Genomic DNA, 26,892 nt, shown 5'->3' with positions numbered 1-26,892 from the left:
TACAAAATGTGCATTTTCTGTCAAATGTCCTGTTGCATTAGCTCACAAATCAACCGAAATGAGACAAAGTGTGGCATCTTTTGCAAACTTTCTGATGCGTACTGGTCACGAGCTGCACCGATTTTATAATCCAAAAGAAATGTACATTTTGTACAGGGTTGAAGAATACTTTGTTCTTTTCATGGCACCATAAATCCTTTGAAAAAGAAATCATTTTTTAACCCTTTTAGGAAGTTATCCTACATACATTTCAAAGCAGTGTTTTTTTTTTTCTTCTCTTAAATATGCCAAGGAATGAAGGCTAATTACGAGCATTCTTTGCTGAATTAGCGTTCGGTGTGTGGTAAGGCTGTGCTCGCCTTTGTCTTGATCCCTAAACTGATCCCTTACTTAGTCCCTGGGGGGTCAGAGGTCACTTGGTTAATTAAGGGTCCAATCAGTCTTTAGATAAACTCATCTGAGCTTAATGTTTGCACTTTTTGAGGTCCAGCAGCTCTGCCTGGTACCCCTGAGCTTTTTGTGGACTCTGCTAATCTACCCACAGACAGGGGAGTAGGTTAACCCAGCTCAACAGCGCCAAGCTGGAACGGCCTTTTCATTTGACGACTTCAGTCAATGAAGAATGTCTGTAAGCTCTCGCCAAAGCGGAGAAATTACTCTAACTTGATGTATTGTACGCGGGGCGAGGGTTCGGGGGGTGGGGGGGTGCCCTAAACCTCTCAAAGAGCTCCTGCAGATTATGGGGAGTAAGTAATGTTTATGCTGCGTGTTTTTCAATGGATACACTGTATTTGTCCGTCGCTGCTGGCTCATGCCACACACATCCAGGGTGATGAAAGTGTGGCTGAGCAAGTAACCATGAAATCTCTGGCTGTGTTGTGGATGGATTTAGTTCAACAGTGATTACTCAATGGCCCCTAGCAGTACTTTATACAACACCTAATGTGAGGTTATACAATTAAAACTTTGATGATAATTAAAGCTCCTCTTTTCCATCGAGGGGTCTAAACAACTGCTTATGAGTTTAAGTCGTTATAATCATCATCTTGGAAAGTCAAATGCACAAACACAACTATATATTTGTGCAAAGATTTCCCTAAAGTGTCACAATATTTTCATCTATAATAGCACAGCCTTTAAAAAATCAATGTAGTGGAACAACACATGTAATTCTCTCACAAAACCAAAGCTTAATTTGTGTCTTTCTTAGAGATATGGGAAGTCTAAAACACATGGAAAAGCAAATACATAGACTATACAGGTATGCATAAACTCCACAAACATTTCCATCACCTTCACAATCACAAAATACTTAAAAAAAGTACAAACACAAAACTGAAATTGAAGCGACTCACTAAACTGTTTTGTCAGAAACACACAAAAAAAATCCTTAAAATCTTTGTATTGTGCAAATCTTTCCAAATCACAATCACACACCAAGTTTTAAATCCCATCAATCGCTTAAATTAAAGAAAAATGTGCGAGAAAAAAAAGTAAGGAAGTGACCACAAAATAGAAATAACACATAAATTCTCATACACATGTTCGCCGCCACACAACACAGCCAAACACATTTCTATTGATATTTTAAAAAAAGGCTACTAACTCTAAGAGAAGACAAACTTACCAAACTGCCTCGTTAAAATGATCCCTCAAACAAAACAGTCTCTACTCGTACAGAAAATCTCCACGGTCTCCTGTCCCTCGGACTGCCAGGGAATCAAAGCTATGAAAAGATGTGAATCTAGCTGAGCAAATAGGATTAAAGATGGCTAAATCCAAATGGCTGGAAGCACAGCATGCATTAAAGAGGAATTCTCTCAGGAAAGATAATCCCCATATACGCATTTTAACACACTTCACTCACTCCTGTGTTTTTTTTTTGTTTTTTTTTTACACACTCATAGTAAAACCACGATTGCCTGACTGTCCACACACACACGAGTCAATAAAATCTATAAATACAGCGGCGCTGCCTGGACTGTTCAGACTGCAACCATGACACATGCGTCCTCTAATTCCAGAGGTGGAAACTTTATATGTACACTGTTTGACAGCATGCTAATATTACATCTTGCCATATATAAAGTATATTATTCTCCTACCATGACAAACTAGAACAAAGGTTTTACCTTGAGCACCTCCATTGGCACCTGGGAAGTCGGCTGTAAACTGACTGGGACGCTGACATTGATGGCAGGGGTCTGGGCCGCTGTGGTTTGTGGGTACTGGGAGGCCTGTTGTCTCTGCTGTTCCCGCCGCTCCTGCTCTTGAAGCTGCTCCCGCATCAGCTGCTGCCGCAGCAGGATGCGTGATGTCATGGCCGAGGAGCTCAGCGGGGGCTTGGAGGAGCCGTGCTGGTCCGTCGGGCTGCTGCACGGGGAAGAAAAGATACCAGATGAATGAGCAGAGACGGCGAGAGATGTGAAGATAGCGAGAGAAAGGTGAAGAGAGCCGAAAAGACAGAGAGTGATAACAGAGAGGGTAGAGAGAGGTCAGACAGGGAGGGAGAGGTTAAGCAAAAGAGACGAGAGAGGAGGAAGATTAGAGAGCAGGAACGATAGAAGAAGATGAAGGGAAAGTAGATGGGATAAAAGGTTAATATGAAGATGACTGAAGGGGCAATGATCAAAAGAAACATCTTAACTGTAGAGCTGCAACAACTAGTCCATTAATTTGAAAAGAAAATTAATCTAGGGCTGCAACTAACGATTATTTTCATTGTTGATTAATCTGACGATTATTTTCTTGAATAATCGATTAGTTGTTTGGTCTATAAAAAGTCAGAATATGGTGAAAAATGTCGATCAGTGTTTCCCAAAGCCCAAGATGACGTCCTCAAATGTCTTGTTTTGTCAACAACTCAAAGATATTCAGTTTACTGTGATAAAGGAGTAAAGAAACCAGAAAATATTCACATTTATGAAGCTTTAATCAGAGAATTATTTTTTTTTTCCTTATAAAATGACTCAAACCGATTAATCGATTATCAAAATAGTTGGCGATCGTTTAATCGTTGCAACTCTTAATTAATCCGCAACTATTTATATAATCTTCTAGTCATGTTTAAAGCACAAATGTCAAACATTTGTAGGTTCCAGCTTCTCAAATTTAAGGATTTTTATAGCTTTTCTTTGTCAGTTATGAAAGTAAATTAATTGTTTTGGGGTTTTGGACTGTTAGTCGGACCAAACAACAGTTTGAAGATGTAGCTTTGGGCTCTAGGACATTGTGATCTGTATTTTTTAAATGTCTTTTGACATTTCATAGATAATTAAGAAAATAATTGGTGAATTAAATTAATTAGTTGCAGCCCAGTATTTCTTAGAAAGACAAATACTACAAATTAAACCACTTTAGCGTCAAATTTCAAACAGCTGAACCGTCTGATTCGGATGATTTTGGAGAGCAACAAGCTTCCAGCTGAACACTCGCTTTATATTAGCAGAATTAAACTCAGCAGAAAAGAGGAACAGTTCTTCTCATAAAAAGGTTGCTTCAGTTTTCCCACTCTCTTAAATTTAGACGGCGACTCCCCAGACAGAGCCCTGCACTCCTAAAATAGAGCGACTCTGCTGAAGCAGAAGTGGTCGGGACGAAGCCTTCATCGAGTGAGTGATCCCTTTGACAAAACTCAGTAAAACGTCTGGCCAATCCAGCTGTGCAGTAATCGCACTAATTAGCCAGCGGAGTCAAACACAGCTTCGGTCTGCAGCGTATTCACTGGGTGTTGAGCCCTCAACATACCATAATTCTCCCCCCAGCGCTGCATATAATCTCATTGTCTGATACCACACCCACTGAACCCTGCACAAGAGCAATACTACTGTAAACTAAGGTATAACATGATGAAGCCACATTATCAGATCATTATCTACAAGATTACACCAAGGACTTTAACATAGATAATGCTGATGTTGATAAACAGATTATTGATCCTGGATAAATCAATTGATAAGTAGATTTAATGGCTGAATTACAGCAGAACAACGACTCTGAAAGTACTGCAGCAGTTTAGATCTCAAACTTGTTTTTGGTCAAGTTTCTTTGTACTTCACCCAGTACATAGAATCAGTGTTTATATGCATAATAATTCATTTGTCTGTGTGACTTTGGCTGATTGTGTTTCCTTTCATCCACTAAAAATAGTCACTGGATGTAATGTTAAAATAGCTTTATTTGTTAATTTCCATTCCAGACCTTTGATTTTTCTTTCTTTAATCTGCTTCACTGTTTGAGTGGTTGAATTTCAAGAGAACAGTAGTTTCATTTCTTTCTCCTGCTCGTATCTAGTTAGAATAAACTGAGAAAAAAAGTCAATTTCTTTCAAAATCAAAAATTTTGAAATACAGATGACATTAAAAATATTGAATATATGCTGATCAGCTTTATGATCTTTACCATATTACGTCTTAAATAGTGTCTTGTAATGTCAAATGTAACAAAGGACAAGTACAGTGAGGTACTTTACTTGAGTATTTCCATTTCATACTTTATACTTCTTCATTACAATTGTGAGGAAAATAAAGTAGTTTTTACTCCACTACATTTATCTGACAACTACTTTGCAGATTCTGATTAAACTTTCTATTTTATTTATTTATTTTTAAAACTTTTTATTTATACAAATACAAGCAACAAATAAATTATGATGTATTATTACAGAATATAAATTAGGTTTTCAAGCAGTATATAAATTAGTTAAAATAGGCAGCTGCCACATTAAAGTGATGCTTACACATTAATGCATCAATAATTATAATCCAATGATATAATATATATTATTCTGAAATAATAGGTACTTTTACTTTGAATATATTTTGATGCTAATATTTGTGTATTTTTACTTAAAGGTACCCTATAGAGTTTTTACAAGTGGGTCCTCGTTTTGTTTGTGTCGCTCAAGCATGCGGGCATCGCGATTAACATCCTGTCTTTGGTTTCGCGCTATTCTGCTGATGAGGAGTTGCCGGCGATAATGCACCAACAAAAACAGTGAAGAAGAAGAAGACTGCAAGTCAGCATACATGTATACAAACACTGCACAATTTCAAATATTCAAAAATATTGGCTTTGCAAATGTTTTATGAGGAAGGAAATACATCCAACATGCCGGTTATACCTCAAAGATACACACAATGTGCTCTGGTGAGAAACACTCAATGTAAACACAACTTTTGTTTGTTTACGATAAAACTCCACAGGGTGTCTTTGAGTAGTAGCCGCCGCTAACAATCTGTCTGTCCTCTGTTTGAACATGAGGAAGTTTATTTTTATCAAGGTGGATAAAAGTGTAGTAAAAATATAAAAATGTAATGTTTACACACTTCACTGACAGGCTATGCCTGATACAGTTTGAGTTTTAATAGTTTTGTTATTGACTCATCTGATTACCCTTAGGCAATCTGAGCGAAAACAACTTCTCCGTCACCTAAACAACAACCTGAAAGCGTAGTAGTGCTTCCAGGCACAAGAGACGATACACCAGTTTCTGTCTCCACAGACACACAACTGCTGTCTTTCACCACATGGACCCCAACGTCTCTTTAAAATCAGACTATACAGATTCCCACACTGCTGCGCAAAATTATATATATTGCAAATATAACACACATCCGTTTTATCCACTACATTTAAATTGAGCTACGTAAACAAATCCAAGAGAGCGTTCTTACTAGCTGCACCCTGACCTGTCATTTCACACATTTCCTTTCACCTTGACTTTGGAATGATAATATAATAATTATAAATAATAAAGTGGAAATTTTAAAGGGAGTAAATGACAGTATTGTGAGGCTTGGGAAGGCAGACATCGTGACATTAACCCAACAGACACAAGATTTTTTTTTAAGGCAAACTCTGATATTTACCGTAATTAAAGCTTAAAACATACTGTATGTGAAATAATGCACAGCTCAATGCTAACACCAGCACCAACATGTTTAGCAGTTGTAATGTTTACCACCTTCCCCATTTTAGTTTAGCATGGTAGCATGCTAACATTTACTAATTGTCACTAAACAAAAAGTACATCTAAGGGGAATATTGTTAGCTTTGGATGTAGTTGGTCATAGACCAAAGCATGATCTGGTGGCGCTAGAGAAAAAGTGAGGGGATCACCGAAGTTATTAGGACTCATCGTGTGGCCACTATGTATATCTGTACAGTATTTCATAGTATGGTGTAGCATGTACTGAGCGGGACATGATTTTACAGTTATAATATCAACTTATCAGCACTCTCTGGTGGACAAAAATGGCGACACTGTTTTCTAATCTTTGTTTTTTCTGAATTTTCTTATTTCTTGTTGTTATCAGCCAGCACATACTGTACATCAATATCAATATATCTGTGATAAGCTAATATCAGCCGATAAAATCAGCCATGTCAACGAACCAGTCAGGTTAAATGTCACAAAGTTTACAATATCAACCCCATCAAAGGTCTGAATAGCTACACTTGGATGATTACTGGAATTCAATCCCAACCTGTTTCCAAATAGAGGAGATCTATTGAGAGTTGTAGCCACCTCATGATTTTCTTTAATACATTCCTGATTATCAGATTGACTTGTGTGTGTTTGTGTGTGTTTGTGTGTGAGCATGAATGACCAGAAATCCTCTCTACAAAGCAAAGCTCCACTTTTCTCTCTTTCTGTTTCTTCTTTTTCGACTGTTTGGTGGCTTTTTTTGCCAAACACTGAACACATAAAAAGCTCTTTTGTCCTTTTTAACCTTTTCACTCTTGTGTGTGTGTGTGTGTGTGTGTGTGTGTGTGTGTGTGTGTGTGTGTGTGTGTGTTTGTGTGTGTGTGTGTGCACTTCCTCTCATGTTTATGTGTATCTCAAAGGAAAAAAAAACAACAAAAAAACAATGGCTGTACAGTGCTGAAGAGCCCCACCCACCCAACTCATGATTCCTCTGATTCTGCTCACTATGCTACTCCATCATCCTCCATCATTGGTCAAACAGTCAGAGCTGCTGCGTCTTTGATACAGGTTTTAGTGACACACAGCAAACAGGGAAATTAAGTAACTCTGCATCAAGAGAGAAGAGATGGCAAGCGACAATATTCAGTGCAGCGACAGAGGTGGGATCAGAGTCAAAACACTGAACTGTTAAAGGAAAACTAATGTGCAGAACAGACACACTGCAACACTAATACTGCTGATGGTATTACTGTAGTTAGTGCTGGAGCTAATAGCTCTGCATAATAAACAATAATGGCAAAACAGCATCCTTATCTAAAAACTAATGGCATTATATTAAGAACTTATTAATTTTACTGTTACAAACGTATACTGTATATAAGAAGTGGACGTAGTCACCATGACGTCACCCCATTGGTTTGTGGACTGCCGTTTTGAAGCCTTGAGTTTGGCATTTTAGCCGTCGCCATCTTGGTTTTTTGCAACCAGAAGTGACATGAGAGGTTGAAGCTAAGTACAACCAAACGCTGCAAGGCCTCGATCAGACAGAGACGTGTCGCCTCAAAAACACCCCTTGGCCAAATGAGTCGGGTTAAACAGCTCATTAACCTGGCTATCAAATGTGAATAACAGAAATGTGCGCTCTCTTTCTCTCAAAGACAGCAGTGAAACTATCACGACATGAGGTATGAATTCGCCCTTCCCTCTCACATACTAAGCAACTCTACTACAGTCCAACAGCTAACTAGCTAGCTAGCTGTTAAGGAATTCCCACAAGTTTTGACGCCATCTACTGGAATCAAAACAAGAGGAAGGAAGTGGTAAAGTAGTAAAGCCCGCCTCTTGCTTGATTTGATTGGCTGCCTGGATCAAGTGTGACATTGACGAGCGGTGCGGAGCGTTGAAAAGTTGAGAATATTTTAACTTTTATTCCCATCTAAAAACCACTAGAAAAAGCGGCGCAAGAAAAGAGTGCATGCCAGGCGTGCCGTACCACAGGAAAACAATGGTTTTGCGAGCGATGGGTCTCAGTGAGATCAGGGCCTAAGACACAAAAACATGGACAACTCCCAGACCGGACAACACCGTGGTAGCGAACCTGTCAATCAGAAAGTAGCCCTAAATCATACCCTGCTTTATGGTGTATTTGACTCTAAATGGGACCATAATTTACTAAATGAACATCATGCTGTATTGAAGAAGACTTGAAACTAGCGATTGAGACCATAAACTCATGTTTACAATGTTTACTGAGGTAATAAATCAAGTGAGAAGTAGGGTCATTTTCTCATAGACTTCTATATAATTAGACTTCTTTTTGCAACCAGAGGAGTCGCCCCCTGCTGGCTGTTAGAAAGAATGCAAGTTTAAGGCACTTCAGCATTGGCTTCACTTCTCAGACCCGGTGGTAGCCCACTGGTTACAAACATCTTCAAACTCCTTTTGTGGGCACTCAAAAAGGGTGAGTATTATTTGTCGCACAAAATCATTATAGGTATTAAAAATCAATAACCAACTTTAATCAAGTCTATGCTTGTTTGACAAACAACTAATTATGATGTTGACTATTAACCAGAACCAGTTTAAGCCCAAACTATTTGACACAAAACACACAAGGAGAACCGTGCTAAAGCTGTGATTGTATATACTTCCCACACATAGCTCTGTGCATGTCCTTCATGTGTACATAATAGCATTGTACACACACCAAAACACTCCAAAATCCTGCCTTAACACACGCCAGCATGCCGAGGCACCATACTCACAAACGGTCAAATGAGCAGGGTCTGTACACTTGCACTCCTACGGCCTCCATATTTGTTTGTTTTTTCCTGAAGGTGCACCACCCGCCCTTGGAGAGCAATGAAAGTCATGCTGGTGGCGCAGCGCTGAAAGTGTGTCAGAGGGGGGAGGCTCCGGGGCCCGGCCTGAAATCTCCAATCGCCACACAGAGTCCCAGGCAGAGGACCAGCCCCGTCCAGTGCAACAGCAGAGGACAAGGCATGCTCCCACTGTAAACACACTGCCCATCAACACGCTGCTTGAAAACCACACAGATACTGTTTCATTTGGAGACATGTGTCGTCACCGTTCAGTGGAAGGCCTGCAGACAACTTTTAGCCACTGCATGTATCCAAAATGTCAACTTTTTCAGCGCTGTTTTCACCTTTGTGATGCATTTCTCAGATAATACAATTGTTTTTAAATTAGCTTAAAGTTCAGCTCCTCTCAAAAATGTGTTTTGCTTCACTGTGCAGAATGATGTTTGTGCAGATGTTGATGCTAGAGGGCTGTTTTTACACTTATCTGCGGAAGGGGGAAAGTTTCTCTGTGCTCACCTTAACCTACGTACATGCATGATTTGTGCCATCTCAACTATTTAGTGGAAACCAGGGTTATTTTAGTAAACTAAAACTAAAACTAAAATAAAAATAAGCAGTGAAAAATATTTTTAATAAACTGAAACTAAATAAAAACAAAATCCTTTAAGAAAAAAACTAAAACTAAATTAAAATTATATTTCCTGGTTAAGAACTATTGAAAATAAAATTAAAATGAACGTAAATTCATTTCAGTTTTAGTTTTTTTTAGCTATAAGATATTCACTACCTAAAAAAAGGAGATGGCATGAATTAACTAAATACATAAAAACTAAAACTAATCCTTTCTGAAAAACTGAAAGTAAACTAAAACTATCAGACACGCTCTGAAAACTGAACTGAACTTGAAAAGTCAAAACTAAAATAAAATAAAAAAATGAAAATTCAAAACTATTTTGGTGGAAACTTGAAGCCTCCAGTATACATACACTGACTGGGGATGGACTTTTCAGTGAAGTATGAGACATCTTGTGTCCAGTAGAGCTGCAACAATTAGTCGTTTCATGAATTTACTTACTGATTTACTTACTGATTTACTGCTTAGTCATTTTTTAAGCAAAAAAAGCCAAACATTTGCTGGTTCCAGCCTCTCAAATGTGAGGATTTGAGTGTGAGTACCTCACTTACACACACGCATGCTTACTTTTAGCATAATACATGGTGATATACAAAGTATAAATATAACGGTATAAAAACTTGAACAGCACACTGTGATTGATTTAAATATCTTCAAATTAGTTTTACATATCTCAGAAAAAAATACCCCAAATTATATAAATAACAACCCCTGAAATCCAGACATAAAACGCCATTTAAGCCCTTAACTGCTCTCCCACCAGGGGGCTGCTCTTTCATCTCTTAGCTCAGTGCAATTTCACTCACATATCATTCTGTAATTGTGTACTGTGGGGGGAAAAAAGTGGCAATACACAATAACTTGTGAATATCACATAGCTATGAAGGGAATGCAGTGTAAAAACAATGAGAAAGGACAAACCAATCTCATGTTAGACTGTAGCCAAGAAATGGCACACTGCTAAAACACCGTCCTGCAACAAGCTGCGCTACTCCTTTTGCTCGTCTCTACCAGTCTGCAGGTGCAGAGTGGATCAGGCCCTCCCGGCTGACTACACTACACAACCTCTCAGCTGGAACACAGCTCGGTGATTACGACCCTACATGACAGCACATTGATCCGCTCGCACTCCCCTGCTGATCACAACACCCCCGCGTGCTGCAGCTGGCATCACCCCCCAGGAGATACTAGCAAGCAAATCAGTGATAATGGGAAGCATCTGTATGCAGGTGTCAAGTCTAAACCGTCAATTATGTAGGCTTTGCAGCCAGGGGGAGGTGAGAGAGAGGGAAGAAAATAACAGTACAAACAACTACAGCGAGGTACAATAGTTGAACCGAGTAAACTACTCTGAGTACAAGCTCTGTATTTACATATAGTAAGTGAGACTAGTTAAATACACAGTTTCACACAGTCAACATCACCAAATAAACCAACGCAGCATAGTGTCAAATGATAAAACATGTGCATCCTTCAGCTGACAGGCCAAACCAATATAGCCTTGCATCTAGAGTTGAGATAATTTGTCCATCAATGAATTAATTCACTGACAGAAAATCATATTTCAAGCAAAAAATTATAGAAATGTATCTGAAGTGATAATAAATTGAGTATATTTGGGTTTTTAACCAATTTTGGAGACGTCACTCTGGGCTTTAGGAAATGGTAATGCACATTTTTCACAAAATGTCCAACATTTTAAACAATTACTCAAGAAAATAATTGGCAGATTAATCAATGAAATATTAATATTGTCAGTTGAAGCCATGCATATTTGCATAACACGTTATTGTTTAGTGCAATTTACTGTGAAGTTCATAATAATATCAAACAGACATGGACAAATCTATAATTAGGTGGGTTTTTTGTGACAATTATTTATCTGTATGAAGTATAAAGGATATAGATACAAAGTCATATAATTAAGAGATTCACAATAATAAATCCTATTGCTTAACACATCTAAATGTAGATATTTCCCTATCTGTTTGAAGTCATATGTAATGTGCATACATCACACGACACAAAAGTGTGTGATGCAAGTATGGCAGCAGTTTATGATTATTTTCATCACTGATTAATCTGCCAATTATTTTCTCAATTATTAGTATATTAGTATAAAATGTCAGAAAATGGTAAAACAAAATATGCCTATCACAATTTCCTAGAACCTAAGGTGACATCTTTAAATATAGATATGTCCAACCCAGCATAAAATCAGTTTGAGAAAGTCTTAATTCCTCCAAGAGAAGTAGCTCAACCTGCCCCTCTGGTAAAGAGCAAAACAAAGCAGGGTGAGCTGTTAAAGCATCCAAAGAGATAATCAGGTCCTTTCCAGGAATCCAGGAGCGGTTGGGATAACTTGAACTTGCCGGGTCTTATTTCTGTAATTACGTTATGTGCCCTGCTTCATAATTCCCTTTCCAGTAGGACGGCCCTTTGCTTGCTCCTATACTCCCATCTCATCCCTCTGTGCTTCAGTACGGATAAAACAGAGCATCCAAGGACAGTTCATACACTTTCCATAAGGTTTCCAGGTTCATTCAAATAAGGACGTCGTTCAAACACAACAAAGCAGCTTTTTCCCAAAACTCTTAAGGCTGATTTTTCCTTGATTTTCCTTGAATGTGACAATAACAGACAACCAACACATCCTCACATTGTAAAGGAAACAGTTCACATCTGAAAAATGTGCTTAAGCCCCCATTTTGCACACACAATAACCATGAAAAAAAACACATGTAACTGATTGTGATTTTCTTGACCTTTTGTGAAAATGACTAAAGTGCGTCTGAAAGAGTTTTTTAGAGTTGTGACCACCACAACTGTGAGGGGAAGAGTATATAAATTAGATGGTTTAATACTAAAAGCCCTGGTAAGGTTAAACTATCCTTGTCATCCATGCTTTTACTTGTTTGCCATGTATAGTTTCCAGTGGCTAACTCTGGTCAGGTGGTCTGTTGCTCACAGGTGTGAAGGGGCGTGGCGTGGAGAACAAAGGGAAGAGAATTGTTTGGGGCAGGGAGAAGGAAACATGCTTTTGGAGGTAAACAGAGGAGTTATATGAGATTCATGGCTGCCTACAAGGGAGATGGGAAAATGCATTCAGCTCTTTATTTAAAATGGTTCCTCATCCATGTGAAGAAAAAAGGGATCCTGTGAGATGTGAGGACTGGAGATCAACTCTAGGCCGGACTACTTATTCCCAGTTCTACGTCTGGTAAGTTTGATTCTTTCGTAATTTCCACAAGGTTAGTTAAAAAAACAAAAATTGTATATATGTTCATCTTTCAAAATGCACCCAAACTCTTTAAATTTCCTCATTTGACCAGATCTTAATAAATAGATCACACTATGGCTCTCAAATTAGAATTGTAACTGGGTTTAAAACTTCAGCTGGTTGTTAGAGAGTTGTTGACTGATATCTTTATTTTTCTAAATGCTGAGCAGTGGAGGACGTGCAAGGCTGCAGGCTCTCACAGAAGCTCGCAGAAAGCAATGGGTCATTGTACTCATAGTCACATCATTTTAGAGCTAAAGCGATGAATTAATGGTCTCAGCTTCTCAAATGTGAGGATTTTCTGCTTTTGAGTGTCTTTGGGCTTCTGGGTTGGCCAAAACGAGCAATTTGAAAACGTCGCATTGGATCTCTGGGATGTTTTGCTCGTCATTTATCACTATTTTTCAGACCAATTTCATTAGATCATTCTGCAGACGGACCAGTTCAGAAAATAATAGTTACAGCTCTACAATATTTAGCATCAGGCAGGATGTGACCTAGGAAGTGTTTTCAGTGATGACGCAGTCCCTACTGGTCACCAACAGAGGCTGACAAAGATCACATATTGCTATTATTAATACTCATGAAGCAACACCTGTCTCTCTTAGATCATGGATGAAACCCTTCACCCTCAGGCATCTCTGTCTGGGACTCCCCCATGGGAACAGGCCGTTCCCAACGCTGACTTTCATAGCCCTCCAGCTCTGACTCAGCTTTCTGACACAGGCAGATTTAAATGTCATTATTTTTCTATGGCCAATTTCATAGACAAATCTTGACACAGGTTTATAGACAAACTGCAGCCTACTATAAAGGTACAATAACCATGTATGTCATATTGCAACATTTTAGTATTAAGTGATACGTCTTCTACAAAGGCAGCCATATTGAAATATGAGTATTTAACCTCAATGCTCTCGACATACTGACTGATTTTCATCTATAGCAACCTGTCAAGTACCTAAAGTTGTCAATGAATGTTTGATGACATTATCAGTCTTGTTTGTCTATTCTCTGATCAAATATTTCCCGACTTAAATCCGAATTTTGTTATATTTCAAACTGAATATTTTTAGGCAAAGCTATTGCACGGGTCATTGTGTTTATACGGTATTAACCTTTTCCACTTTCCACCTTTTTTTCATAGACCCGTTTTTGTCTTTTTTTTAGGGGGGTACAGGGTGTCTATAAGGGGAGATAGCAAGTCAGCAGTAGATGTCACATAGAAGTGGTGTGCACCATCTGAAAGCTGGGAACCTGAAGATTAATTTGAGATGCAGCTCAGCACTGTGTAGTTGTTCTAGTCATAAATCCTAAATAAAAAATAATTCATTCATTCATTTAAAAAAATGTTGAAAGTGTATAAGAGCGTAGAATATTATGATAGAAGTATATGATGGTCATTCCCATGCTCACTTATGTCTCATAAGTTGTTGCAGCAATTTTGGGGTTGAAACCATTTGTTACACAGATTTGGTGCTAAATTTAAACATTTTTTACCACTTGAGAATTAATAAAAATGATCACTAATCCCTCCAAAATACCACATTAAGACACCAAGACCTTGAGGGACACCATAGAAAAAGTCATGCTGTGATTTGGTATCAAAAACTTCTGACATTTGGAGATTTCTACAAGAAGTGCATTTTTTGGCGATTGGATGGCGAGCACTGGAAACTGCTCAGAAACCCCCTTATTGTCAATCTACCTAGGAAAGCCATACCTCCTCTGAATGCCCTTAGTCTGTAGTTTGTGGTTGTAAAGTTCCATGAGGCTGTGATTATCCTAGAGGTCACCACAGGTCATTTTATACAGTGAGGTCAAGTTTCAGAAAATAGTCTCACTATATGAAATGGCTACTATGGGGATTAACATCATCACACATGAATACAGTTGGGCTCATTGGATCCACAAGAGTCTCAGCTTTACAGTGATACCCAATTCATGTAATTCCAAGACTGTTTAAGGACCCCAGTATGCAAAAATATTAAAATTCACCATTTTCGAATATAGGCGAAAATAACACATTTATACTGCATTAAAGAAACCACATGGTTTTTGCCCCAAACTGCATGTGACTATCATAAGTGGGCATGTCTGTAAATGGAAGACTCGTGGGTACCAATAGAACCCATTTTTATTCACATATCTTGAGGTCAGAGGTCATGGGACCCCTTTGAAAATGGCCATGCCTGTTATTCCTCGCCAAAATTAGCATAACTTTGGAGCGTTATTTATCTATTTATGATTCCAGTATCTTCACTCTAGCTCTAAAACTGAGCCAGCTACAGCCTCTGGAAAAAGTTAAGTCGGCCGAGGGCACCGGCGCGGTTAAACAATATTACACATCAAAGGTTTGGCCTCGTATGAAGTAAGTAAGTAAGTAAGAAATAGGCAAGTTCAGCATAGTAAATAATCTCTTTTTGATGCTGCTGATGCAAAAACTCTGAGATAATATCTGGATTATGACCATTTAAAAAAATATCCAGCTTCTGTCATAATTTTGCCGCATTGCTATAGAGAGCCTAAGACTTTCAGCCTCAATTTCACTTTGCATGCCAAGTAAGCCTGCACATAATGATCCACCGACTCCCAGTTTCACACATCCCCTGCTAAATTTACACAGCTTATTTACACTGCATAGAAGACGAGTTTCACCGTCTGTCTCGCGTCTATGTTTGGCTCATAATGTCTGGCACGTCGTCTGAGCGCTCTGTCACACTGATAAATGAATATCTTCAAAAAGCTAAAATGACATTTTGTCACACTTCATATTTTATACTTAGAAAACAGCATGGGAGTAGACATGACGAGACATCACACACCTCAATAATCAATCAAACTATAATTATATCCGTTTTGCGCAACAAAGTCCCACATCGAAACACAGTCATCGTGACTATTTTTGTGAAGCATCATCCTCATGTGATGGGAAGAGGAAGTGGGATACCTTCAATCGAAACAAGACAACTTCACATATTCCAAAGTAAATGGCACGACATGAAATAATCTGTGATACTTCACTTAAACAGAGAGACTGACTTGCTCTGCTGCTCTGCCAGCAGCAACACAACACAGCTCAGATTCAGTGTAACAGTATAATGACATTTCACTAATGAAGAAATTAGTTTAAAAAATGCAGAAGTGGGTTAAAGGTTAGGACTGTGCAAGATGACAGCTTTCTTTTTTCCTCCCTGAACTGGTGTTTTGGTTGAATTTAGAGAAAAAGGAGATAAACTTCCAATCTGCAACAAAATGCCCAGAGGGGGAAAAAATAACCGGAGTCTAAGCAAACGTCTGCAATAAGAGCTCTGTCTGTCTGAACACAGAGGCGTACTGTCTTCTGTATGTCTCGCCCTGACAATGAAGCCATGTATTACTACCGCTGAACGACATAACGGAGACGCGTGGACACAAAATACAGATAATGAGACACCATTCTGTTAATAGATGTATTGTCGTCATCGTCGCCGTCATCGGCATCGCAGAGGCAAAGTGTTGAGTTTCGCAACTTCCCAGCTCTCAGCATCACAGCTGAAAAGTGTTGCATAATGTATTAAAAACACCCAGCATAGGGGGTCATATTTTTTCATCATAACTAAAAATAAACCTGGTTATACTTTGTTAGTCAATAACTCAAAATATTCCGATATTTATCTATATTTAGCACTAACTGAGGTCACAATGCATCCATTACATGATGAGCGTATATTACAGGTCTGTGCCAGCTAGTAAGGAGAGCATTGACTAAGTTTATACTCTTTTCCCTAAAGAAACAGTTTGACATTTTGGGTAATACTTTTTCTGCTTTCTTACACATAGTTAGATGAAAAAATTGATATCACTCAGGTCTGTCCATTTAATATGAAGCTACAGCTAGTTAGCTTAGCCCCCCGACTCGACTGTTATCAGGCCATTAAATAGGTGTTATCAGTCACTATAAGCACCATAGATGTGGGTCATTAGGGGCCTACTACGCCTACTACGTTGTAAAAGTGAAAGTGAAACTTCCAACACACTATAAAACTGCATGAAATGTTACGTTTAGAACACAAACAAAAGGGCTTCTTTAGGTTTAGACAAAAATAATACAACTTCTTTAGGTTTAGACAAAAAGACTACAACTTCTTTAGGTTTAGGCAACAAAACTGCAACTTTAGGTTTAGACAAAAAGACTACAACTTCTTTGGTTTTAGGCAATAAAACTACAACTTCTTTAGGTTTAGGCAAAAAAAACTACAACTTCTTTAGGTTTAGGCAATAAAACTACAACTTCTTTAGGTTTAGGCAACCAAACTACAACTTCTTAAGGTTTAGGCAACAAAAAATACTTAGTTAAGTTTAGGGAAAAACACAGTGTTTTGGGTTAAAATAACTACGAACACAAAGACAACTATATATTGTTGGTTTCACACAGGATGCAAACTCCGGTCTGCTGGGTGAAAACCCTGTGTTTTGTGGCTGTTGTGTTCTTTTATACCTTCTTACGGGGATCTACCATGTGACTAAATGATAAGACCTACTGGTGGGTGTAGCTGGCCCCTACAGTATTGACCCACATCAATTGGGCTTATAGCAACTGATAACGCCTATTTAATAGCCTGACAACAGTCTAATCGGCTAGCATAGCATAAATCCTCTTTATGACAGCCCTAAAGCTCTCTAATTAACACATTATATCTTGTTTGTTTAAGTTGTACAAAAACTGAAGTGTTAAAATTATATGTTGGGGTTTTTATGGGAGTCTTGTCTCCAGCTTCACATTCAACAGACAGACAAAAGAGCGTTATCAATCTTCTTCTAATAACTCTCTGCAAGGAAGCAAATAAGCGTATCGCCCCAAAATGTCAAACTGTTCCCTCAGTGAATTCCAAAGATCCCGGGACAGATTACGACTGCACTGATAGCCTATGGATATGACATCAAACAGACATATCAGACAACACACAGTACTTCCAGAGGAAAGGGTGAAAGGTCAAATCAGACCACATAGACCTGACTCAGCTCAGTGCTGACTGTTAGGAGAGGCCTCGACATGTCAAAGCTGAAAATAGCTTTCTGATAAGTCGGTGTGTGTGTTCATGTCCACAGACACCTTCATGTTTGCAACATTTATTCTAGGTTTGTTTCATCTGTAATACTATGATAATTAATATAAATGCACACAATAGGCCAACATTTGATTCAAAAAGAAGATTGTCTGTTTACACTATTAGAGCTCTAACCAGCTATCAAATAGTTGATATTAACTGCATTTTTTTGCAGTGTATTTCAGGAAAAGTTATTCCACTGTAGATGGATTTTAGGTATTCAACCACACAATATTGTTTGACTAATCAAACCAACCTGTGGGGTGATCGCGCTTTTGCTGTCGCTGCTCCTAAACTATGGAACAAGTTACCCCCAGATATACGCACTGTCACTGACCTAGTGCTTTTTAAATCTAAGCTCAAACTTTTTTATTTAGATTGGCTTTTAATATCTAGTAGCGCTGTGACATTTTTCCTATGCTTTTTATGTACCTTTTTATGATTTTATGATATGTTATGTTTTTATTCCTGTTATTTCTTGATATTGATGTAAAGCACTTTGGGTAACTTTTGGTTATTGTAAAGGTCTATACAAATAAATGTTGATTGATTGATTGCTATTCTGCAGATTGCATTTTTTTTTCTATGCACATTGCCACACAGAGATAGCCTATAATGTCCACAGACACCTTAAATGTTTGCAACATTTATTCTAGGTTTGTTTTCATCTGTAATACTATAATAATTAATATAAATGCACAAATAGGCCAACATTTGATTCAAAAGATTGAAGATTGTCTGTTTCCACTATTAGAGCTCTAACCAGCTTTCAACTAGTTTTTTTGCAGTGTATTTCAGGAAAAGCTCCACTACAAGAAGCATATATTATATATTCCACTGTAGATGGATTTTAAGTACTCAACCACACAATATTGTTTGACTAATCAAACCAGTTATTGCTATCCTGCAGATTGCATTTTTTCCATGCACAGAGATAGCCTATAAAAAGTATTTTTTAGGAGAATCCATCAGCTTTAGCAGCACACCAGAGTGTATGGCATCAAAGTGACCTGTCTGCTCCTCTACAAGCTAATATTTGAAGTTCATGTTGACAAGACAACACCCAAGTGTTGCATAACCATCATGCCAGCAGCAGCAGCAGCAGCAGGAGGAGGAGGATAACCAGAAGGAATGCCGGGCAAGTTGGATCCCAGTACAGAGAGCTCAGCACCAGCAGCTCCAGTAACATCAGTGCAGAAAAGCCTCATACATGCTGAACAACTCCTCAAGTCTGCAGCCTAATTATCACCTCAACACCAAAAGCGCTCCGGCTGTGGGAAATAACTGTCCTCAGCTACTAAAACAACTGACCTGTTTTTCAAGGGTTGACTCTTCAACTCGTAATATGTTTTCGGCTCCTCTTGAAACTCCTCTCCGACCTCGAAGTCAGGAACTATTCCCGACTCGGACTGCATACTTGCAGATGTGCAACTTTTTGGTAAAAAAACCCAAAACCCAGCAGCAGACGGACGATATTTGTGCTCGTACTTCGCCTCAGTACCAACCGCTGTCAACGCTGTGAGCCGCCTCTGTGTCCAGGACCCGGAGCTGTGTAGTTCCTCTAGGGCGGAGGACACAGCGCTGCTAACGGGCTGCAGGCGGAGAACGGACTACGACTCCCAGGATGCACCTGGGCTGTCAATGTCAGCATGGTTCTCATTGGCTGCAGCCTTTATTTGCTCTGCACTGTGAAACTCGACCGTCATAAAGTTTAATTTCCTTCAATGATAACTATTAATAAAAGTGAACAGCTGTTTTTTTTTATTTTATGTATTAAATCTAAACATTTTTTAGTTAGAAAAAAGAGGTTGATAACACTGATGACACTTTATTAGCCTATACCTTTTACAGACAATAACCTCACATAACACCTGACTGCACTGTAATAAATAGGCTACATATTTTTTTTAAATATTGATATCAAAAACGTATACAATCTGAATTAAGGTGAATTATCCTGCATTATATCCCTGGGCAATTTCACAAACAAATGGAGGGAATTAAAGCACATTTGCATGAGAGGACAAAATCAATAAATGGTCAATTATTATAATTTTGTTATGCTCAAGGGACCAAACTCCCAGCATATGTATAGAGTGACCTTGAAAAAGCACTACACACCCAAAGTATGAATCAGCCACTGATGATGATGTCATGCTCAATAGATTTCTCTTAATAGAAAAAAAACCAGATTGCAGTTCGCCGCTGCATCTATTCTGATTAAAAGCAACAACAAATTTCCACTTTTGCGTCCAAAACAACACACAATCATCACTCCATTGTTAATAAAATATAGCCTGGATCTTGCATTTCTCTTATCAGCAGCTCAATTATGCAGGTATTACACCCAAATCACAACAAACCTGGAGACTCTGTCGACCCTCATGTTTCCCCTCCGTTTCCTGTGCAGACAGACTGACCTGACTTTGCTGCTCGTCTCCTCGCGCAGCTCCTCACTCCTTCCTCTCTCTGCTCACCAAGTTTGGTCTCCTCACTGATCTCCTCTCCTATGATCCACCACGTGGTGGCAGTATATAGCTGGAGAAGACCAGTGTTGTGGGCTCACTGGGGGGGCACTTTCTATTACAAAATGGAAATTCAACTTCAATATTTGCATTCGCCTCATCCTGCTGAACTGGTTTCAGTCTGCTTTTTACTTATGCAAAATATCATGCAAATGTGCTTCTGCATGGAAAGCACAGACTTAAAAAACACCTTAAATGACACGATCATGGATGAAGACAGTCATATCTAGAATAGGAAACAGAATTTGCCAGAGGTTTTGTGACAGAGAAAATGAGCAAATACAGAGTCCTATATTGAAAGCAAACTGAGTTACAGTCAGAACAGGAGATGTGATGCAGGACCTGCAGGGCTTCACGTTCAGTCAAAGAGAGCCAGACGCACAATAGACGAGACAACACATATTATTCTTGTGTTGTTGGTGGGTGAATGGCAGCGCTGATTACAAAAGGCCTCCAGCTGAGGGAGGCCCCCAGAGTTTGTAGACTACAATGCCCTTTGTAATTCCTCAAGTGGGTATAGTGTATAAATATTTAATACTTCAGTTCAAATTGTTCGGTCTTTTGAAGCATGATGTGGTTGAAACCTATAAGAATATCATTCTGGGTTTCTTTTCAACCCTAATGGGCTGTTTTGACCCACGTGTTAGTGTTCTAACTAAAATATGGTTTGGTGTGTTATTATCTACTCAAGTTCTTTTTAAACTTACATATTACTGTTTGTCACCGATTGTTAATAGTGATGCAAAATGGGAGGGATGGGATACTTTGAGTAAGGGTGAAGATTGGAGTTAAACAAAATAAATAATGTCGATAAAGGTCAACTAAAGGGATGTAAATATGTCCTTTTTTTGTCAGCTGAATGGAATAGATAATTCTGTAAGCGAATGTATCTAAGTGGATATTTATATGAACGCGTGTTTAGAAATAGACATATGTATATACTGTATGTATATGTATCTATATATGAGGTTGGTTGTATGTAATATGAATATGTATGTATATTAATATGAACTTATCTCTTGACACTGCACTATTACAACGGGTAGTACTATTTTTTCTTTTCCTTTTTTATGTTTTTTTTGTTTATATATGTTGCTGCTGCTGCTGTCTGTATGTCCCTTTACATGTATGTGTATGTATTCCTTTAACCTTAAATAATAATTTAAAAAAAATAGTGGTGCAAAACTGAACCATAAAAAAACGAGCCATTCAATGACCGTACAAACCGAGCTGTGGGCTTAATGAACCGTTGCACCACTATTAAATACAGGCCTGCTAATTATCTGACGAGGTGCTGGAGACATTGAAGAGGAAACCAATAAGTAGCCTGCCTTATTTCATGTATAAAATTAGTCTTATGGCTTCATATAATGTAGAAATATCATTCATTACTATATCTATTTATATATTTTGGAGTTCATACACATTGGAAATGGTTGTTTTTCTTCTCCTTAATGTGCAAAACAAACTGAACCAAAACCGTGATACAAAAACCGCAATACAAACCGAGCACTGGGATTGTTGAACGGTAGCACCACCAAGTAAGGGATAATGTACACAGCTAGCTTATTACACGGCTACTTACTTAAGAAATCAATAATTTGACACAAAAATGGTCCTCCAGAGTCCGAGATCATAACTGCGCCCATAGCAACGGCCTTTTATACATAGCAACGGCCTGCTATAATGAAATAACAGACCGTAGAAAGCCGTGATTGACTTATCAGAGTTGAGTATTCAACAAAGTTGTGTAATAGGTGTTAATAAGACATATCCTTTGCAGTTTGGAATGTCATGTTCACACTGTTTTGTTCAACTAACAATAAATCTTTTTTAAGGTAAAATCTGAGCTTGTTGTGTCTAACACAGGGTCAAAATAACCAAATTGTAGTTTGGGTAAATAAGAAAACAGTAATATTAAAAAAACTATCACTAAAACTGGATCAAAACAGCACACTGTTTTAAGATTGACTGGTGACCCAGTGGTTTCCTAACTTTGAATAATGAGATAACGTATTGTGTCGCTGCTATATTGACCCAAATTGAATTAGATTATAGCATTATAGCAAAACTGACATATTCTGAACCAGGGACTGATTACCTTTGACAGACAAAACGTACAATCAGGGTTATATCAAACCCAAGAAATTCAACAGGTTACATACAGTATGTGATAACTGATTAAGCCCCTTATTGTGTGCAATCATTTCAAAACCTCTCCCTCCTGCGTCCACATCACACATTCTACCATTACAACATGTGCATGAAGGCTGTAGCACACAAATGCAGTGGTGGAGACTGACATACTGACATACACATGAGATGACTGAACACATGGATGTAATTACAAGCAAGATTATTACATCATCGTTTACACACTGTTGTGCAGATTTAATAAGCTGCCGCAGCCAGTGCAAACACTGCCGGCTAATGAGACAGAGCATGACCTGAAATGTAGGCTAACAACATCAGAGAAAGGTGTGAGACAAGACAGTTCTCTTTACCTTTTTTGTGTTCATGGGAGACAGCCGTCAGCCAATCATCAGACAAAGAGCTCTTCCTGTTTATTGCAGTCAAAACAAGATCCTGGAGCCAAAGGTGTCCGGGTGCTCCAGGATATAAGTGAAGTTTCATGTTGACTGTCATCTACTGATCTGTTTGTCCTGGAAGGGAAACTGAAAAACGGCCAGGAAGCAGAGCCAACAGCCAGTACGGATAACAAATAAAGACTATGATAGAAAATGAATTGGTCCATACAACTGCAGTGTTTCACTTGCATTTTAAGTTTGTTTCTCTTGGGAAAGTTTAAATATATAATACACATTATTTAAAATTATCTATGCAAGCTAAAGTTAAACCTGAAATTCCTCTATGCTTCTTCCAAATCTCAGTTATAATATGCAGCATTTCCAAAACCAGACACATTTATACAATTCTGGTGGGCATCATTGCTCGCTCTGTAACTATTTCAAAATGTTGATCCCACATGTCGCACCGTATTTGCTGATGGAGACGCGTCCAACTTTCCAAAACTCTCTGATCACGTAAATGAGATTATTTTCCACTCATTGCAAATGTTTTTAGACTTTTTGTACATAACATTGGCAGCACTCTTATTCAAAGTATTTCTGTATGCGACCACAGATAGTTATGTTGTTGTTCAGCTCCTTCAGTTTCTATTGTTGTTATGGGTGTGGTTGCGTTTGCATAAAGCATTTGCCAGGCAACATTTGACTATACTTAAATGGGGACTGAAAAGTAATTACACACAGTGAAATTATGCATAAAAATACATCCACACATCACACACAGCACATTTTGCATTTTTTTTGTTGCAAAATGATGAAAATATACAATATCCTGCAGATTCAAACTAACTTGGCATACAAATGAAGAGCAACCAACAGTGTTAAATGCATACGTTCCTTCTGACTTAAGCTTGTACTATAACATGTACAGGATCTGGTGAGAGTTTTACATGCCAGTTACAACAACAAAAGCACTGTCTTGGATGTATTCCCTGCATTTATTAAAAGTCCAGCTTGCCATTGATGATATAATTAAATTCCTAATGAGGGTAACGAGGGAATCCTACTCTTTTGTTTATGGGAAGATTTTCCTGTAAGGAGGCGACTCAATGGACAGATGGTTTTGGGGGATCTTAATGAGATACTTATTCATGTCTGATGTCAGAAATCCAAAAGGGGGGGTGGGGAAGCCTCGCTCTGCTCTGCTGACAGCATTTACTGTAGAGACTGTGAGGACGTACTGTAGCAATACAGCTCCTTTATCATTTATTTGAATTGTTAGGTGCTGATTGTCAGAGTATCCATCATATATACTATCTCAATATTTACTTGTGTAACAGAATTATATTTTGGGGACTTTAACAAGGCCGCTGTGCTTTGCGTCTTTGGGAATTTACCAGCGGAGTAAAGAATAAAGACGGCGATGAATATTTCAGAGGCACCGTCACTCCTGAGCTGAAATGAATATCACATGTGAAACACACACCAGTAGTCTGGTTCAACAGTATTGTGTCTTTCGAATCGGACGTGTCAAAGATGTTATCTGATGTGTAAAGTGACATAACTTAATAACAGCGACCAAACTGGTTTTATTGTAAATTTGCTCAGCATACACAGTATATATCTTCTGCACAACATGAAGCAAACAGGGACATTCAGTTTTTCCTATTGAACAACATGTAAACTTTCTTCTGCTGAATGTTGACTTTGACCCATATTTCAATGTAGGTCAACTTAGGTTAAAGCTGTAAAGTCCTTTTAAAATATGGCGGTGGTTTTTGACTATTAAATATGCTGAAAACAAACCTCAGAGTCAGGGGCATACATCACAGTGCCAGTGTTCATCAGAGAATAGTCATTTCTTGAAGCTAGTGTTGATGGTTATACACATTGTGATAAAAATGATGTGTGAACTGTCAATGGTTACCATTTCCTGTGTTTTGTTAGTTAAATAATCCTTCTCAGTAGCTCACGTTTGTTTTACCTCTTAGATCCTGTTTTATAGCCACGGGTCAATGTAAGTAAGGAAAAAAAAGTCCTTTGTGCAAATAGTGCATCCAAGCAGACTAAAACATACATAAAAACCTGTTAGCTTGATTGTTGGGAATCCCCTTTAGTCACATTTACTAAAAGACAGAAACAGCACGATACATATTTAAAAGAAATGTGTTAAAATACCACAGGGATGCAGTAAAACATGATTATTTTCTGGAGGTGCCCACAGTTATTGAACAAGGCAGGTGAGGAGAGGTCACATTATGCTACCTCAACCACAGACTAATGCAATAAAACACACAAGGGTAACAAATGTGCATTTAGGGGGATATAGAACGATAATACACTGTAAGTACTTTAATTACCCAGTACATATTGAATAGTTACAAGGTACAAACAGGGTCCTTTTCACAACAGCTGCGTCATGAAAAGGAGATAAACTATACTGCACTTAAACTCAGCTAAAAAGAACAACAGACAAACTTTACAAAATATACTTTAATGTAATGTAATTTCCAGTCAGGTATTTGATCATTAAAAAAAAAGAGAAAATTAACCTATAAAAGAGAAATTTGACATGCAATTTCCCAAAGTAATTTAGTAAACATATTATTTTGGAAAAGAAAGATAATATAAATAATTTCACTTCAATATCAGTGTTACCCCACATTGTTCCTGCCTCGTTCTAATAATTATAGTACTGTACCCTGTAATTGTTAAATAGTCATTTTAAAAAAGAAATACTTGCAATGTAATTTATTTCTAGGTCCCTCTTAAAGGGACAGTGTGTAACATTTCGGGGGACCTATTAGCAGAGATGGAATATAATATTCATAACTATGTTTTCATTAGTGTATAATCACTAGAAACTAAGAATCGTTGTGTTTTCGTGAGCTTAGAATGAGCCCTTCATATCTACATAGCGAGCGGGTCCTCTTTACGGAGTCCGCCGTGTTTCTGAGGGGAGGGGAGGGGTATTCAGTCGGTTGCAATCTGCAACCACACCACTATTCCGCCAAATCCTACTCATTGTACCTTTAAACATAAAGTCTTTACACTCTTTGTTCCCCAACCCTTTGTCTTCTTTACTTACAGTACACACAGCTACCCAATAATTAAAAGTATTTTATTGATACTCTGTATACACGAAATAATTACACAGTAATTTGCTAACTGTAATCTAAAGCCTTACCTGATTTATTGTTACGGTTTATTGTCATGTTTTATTTGTTTGCCTGTCATATATTTGGTTTTGATATCATGTTATTGGGTAGGGTGTAATGGTAACAGTGTAATTATTTGTTAATTACAGTATAGTTTTTAATATGGACCCTAGGATGAGTAGCTGTTGTCATGGAAACAACTAGTGAGCAAACCTAATAAACAATAAACTGATGTTATATGATACAATAAGGACTCTTGTAATTAAATATTGAGTGTTATAGACATAAGGTATCACCATATGAACATTGTGAGAATTTTTTTTTTTTTTTGCTCAAAGTCTTTTTATTGGTATTCTGTACAAAATCCAATAAATAATTATATAAACAAATTATACCCACCCCCCATCCCTAAAACAAAATTACTGCACCATTAGATAAGCAGAGTTAATTTCATAAACAATTACATTTATACATATAAATTAATTAAATCCAAACCAACATAAATGAAACATATATCAAACAAGAACTAAAAAAAAAGAAAAAAGAAAAAAGAAAGAAAAAAGAAAAAGAAAAAAAAGAAAAAGAAAAAAAGGAAAAGACCAAAAAAATACAGAAAAATAAGTAAATTAAAAATAATAATAATAATAATAAATAAATAATAATAATAAAAAAAACTAAATAAAAAAAACTAAGTAAGGGTTGTGAATTATGGGATCAGCAGTTTAAAACTTCAATGTCAATTGTATCCATTTTTTCATTGTGAGAATTTTGAACACAAAATCCACTTATGAGGTCACTATTGATCAGAATAAATAGGGAATACATATTCAGCTTTAAAGGCCTGTCATAAGACATAATAAAAAGTGTAATATACAATAATGTATGTATGTATTTACTGTATGTATAGGCTATAATATGATATAGGG

At 37.8% G+C, this 26,892-nt stretch overlaps 2 protein-coding genes across 4 annotated transcripts in view; both read right to left on the bottom strand.

The window, feature by feature from the left end:
- The window catches only part of LOC141772547 (microphthalmia-associated transcription factor-like), a 38,178-nt gene extending 18,797 nt beyond the window's left edge, over positions 1–19,381 (bottom strand). The window contains exons 1-2 of one of the 3 annotated variants that reach the window (XM_074643631.1): positions 19,067–19,381; positions 2,133–2,373 (exon numbers count right to left, since the gene is read on the bottom strand). In XM_074643631.1, coding sequence (XP_074499732.1) covers positions 2,133–2,373; positions 19,067–19,170 — 345 coding nt within the window. In that variant the 5' untranslated portion in view covers positions 19,171–19,381. The remainder of the gene's footprint in view (positions 1–2,132; positions 2,374–19,066) is intronic. The other 2 variants (XM_074643633.1, XM_074643632.1) reach the window with 2 other exon arrangements.
- The window catches only part of LOC141772554 (serine/threonine-protein phosphatase 4 regulatory subunit 2-like), a 146,785-nt gene that overhangs the window by 59,903 nt on the left and 59,990 nt on the right, over positions 1–26,892 (bottom strand). The gene's annotated exons all lie outside the window — the stretch shown is intronic.

Source organism: Sebastes fasciatus, chromosome 8, assembly GCF_043250625.1.
Source record: "Sebastes fasciatus isolate fSebFas1 chromosome 8, fSebFas1.pri, whole genome shotgun sequence".
Lineage (NCBI taxonomy): Eukaryota > Metazoa > Chordata > Actinopteri > Perciformes > Sebastidae > Sebastes > Sebastes fasciatus.
The sequence above is the reverse complement of the archived record's forward strand: the minus strand, read 5'-3'. Positions and strand labels throughout refer to the sequence as shown.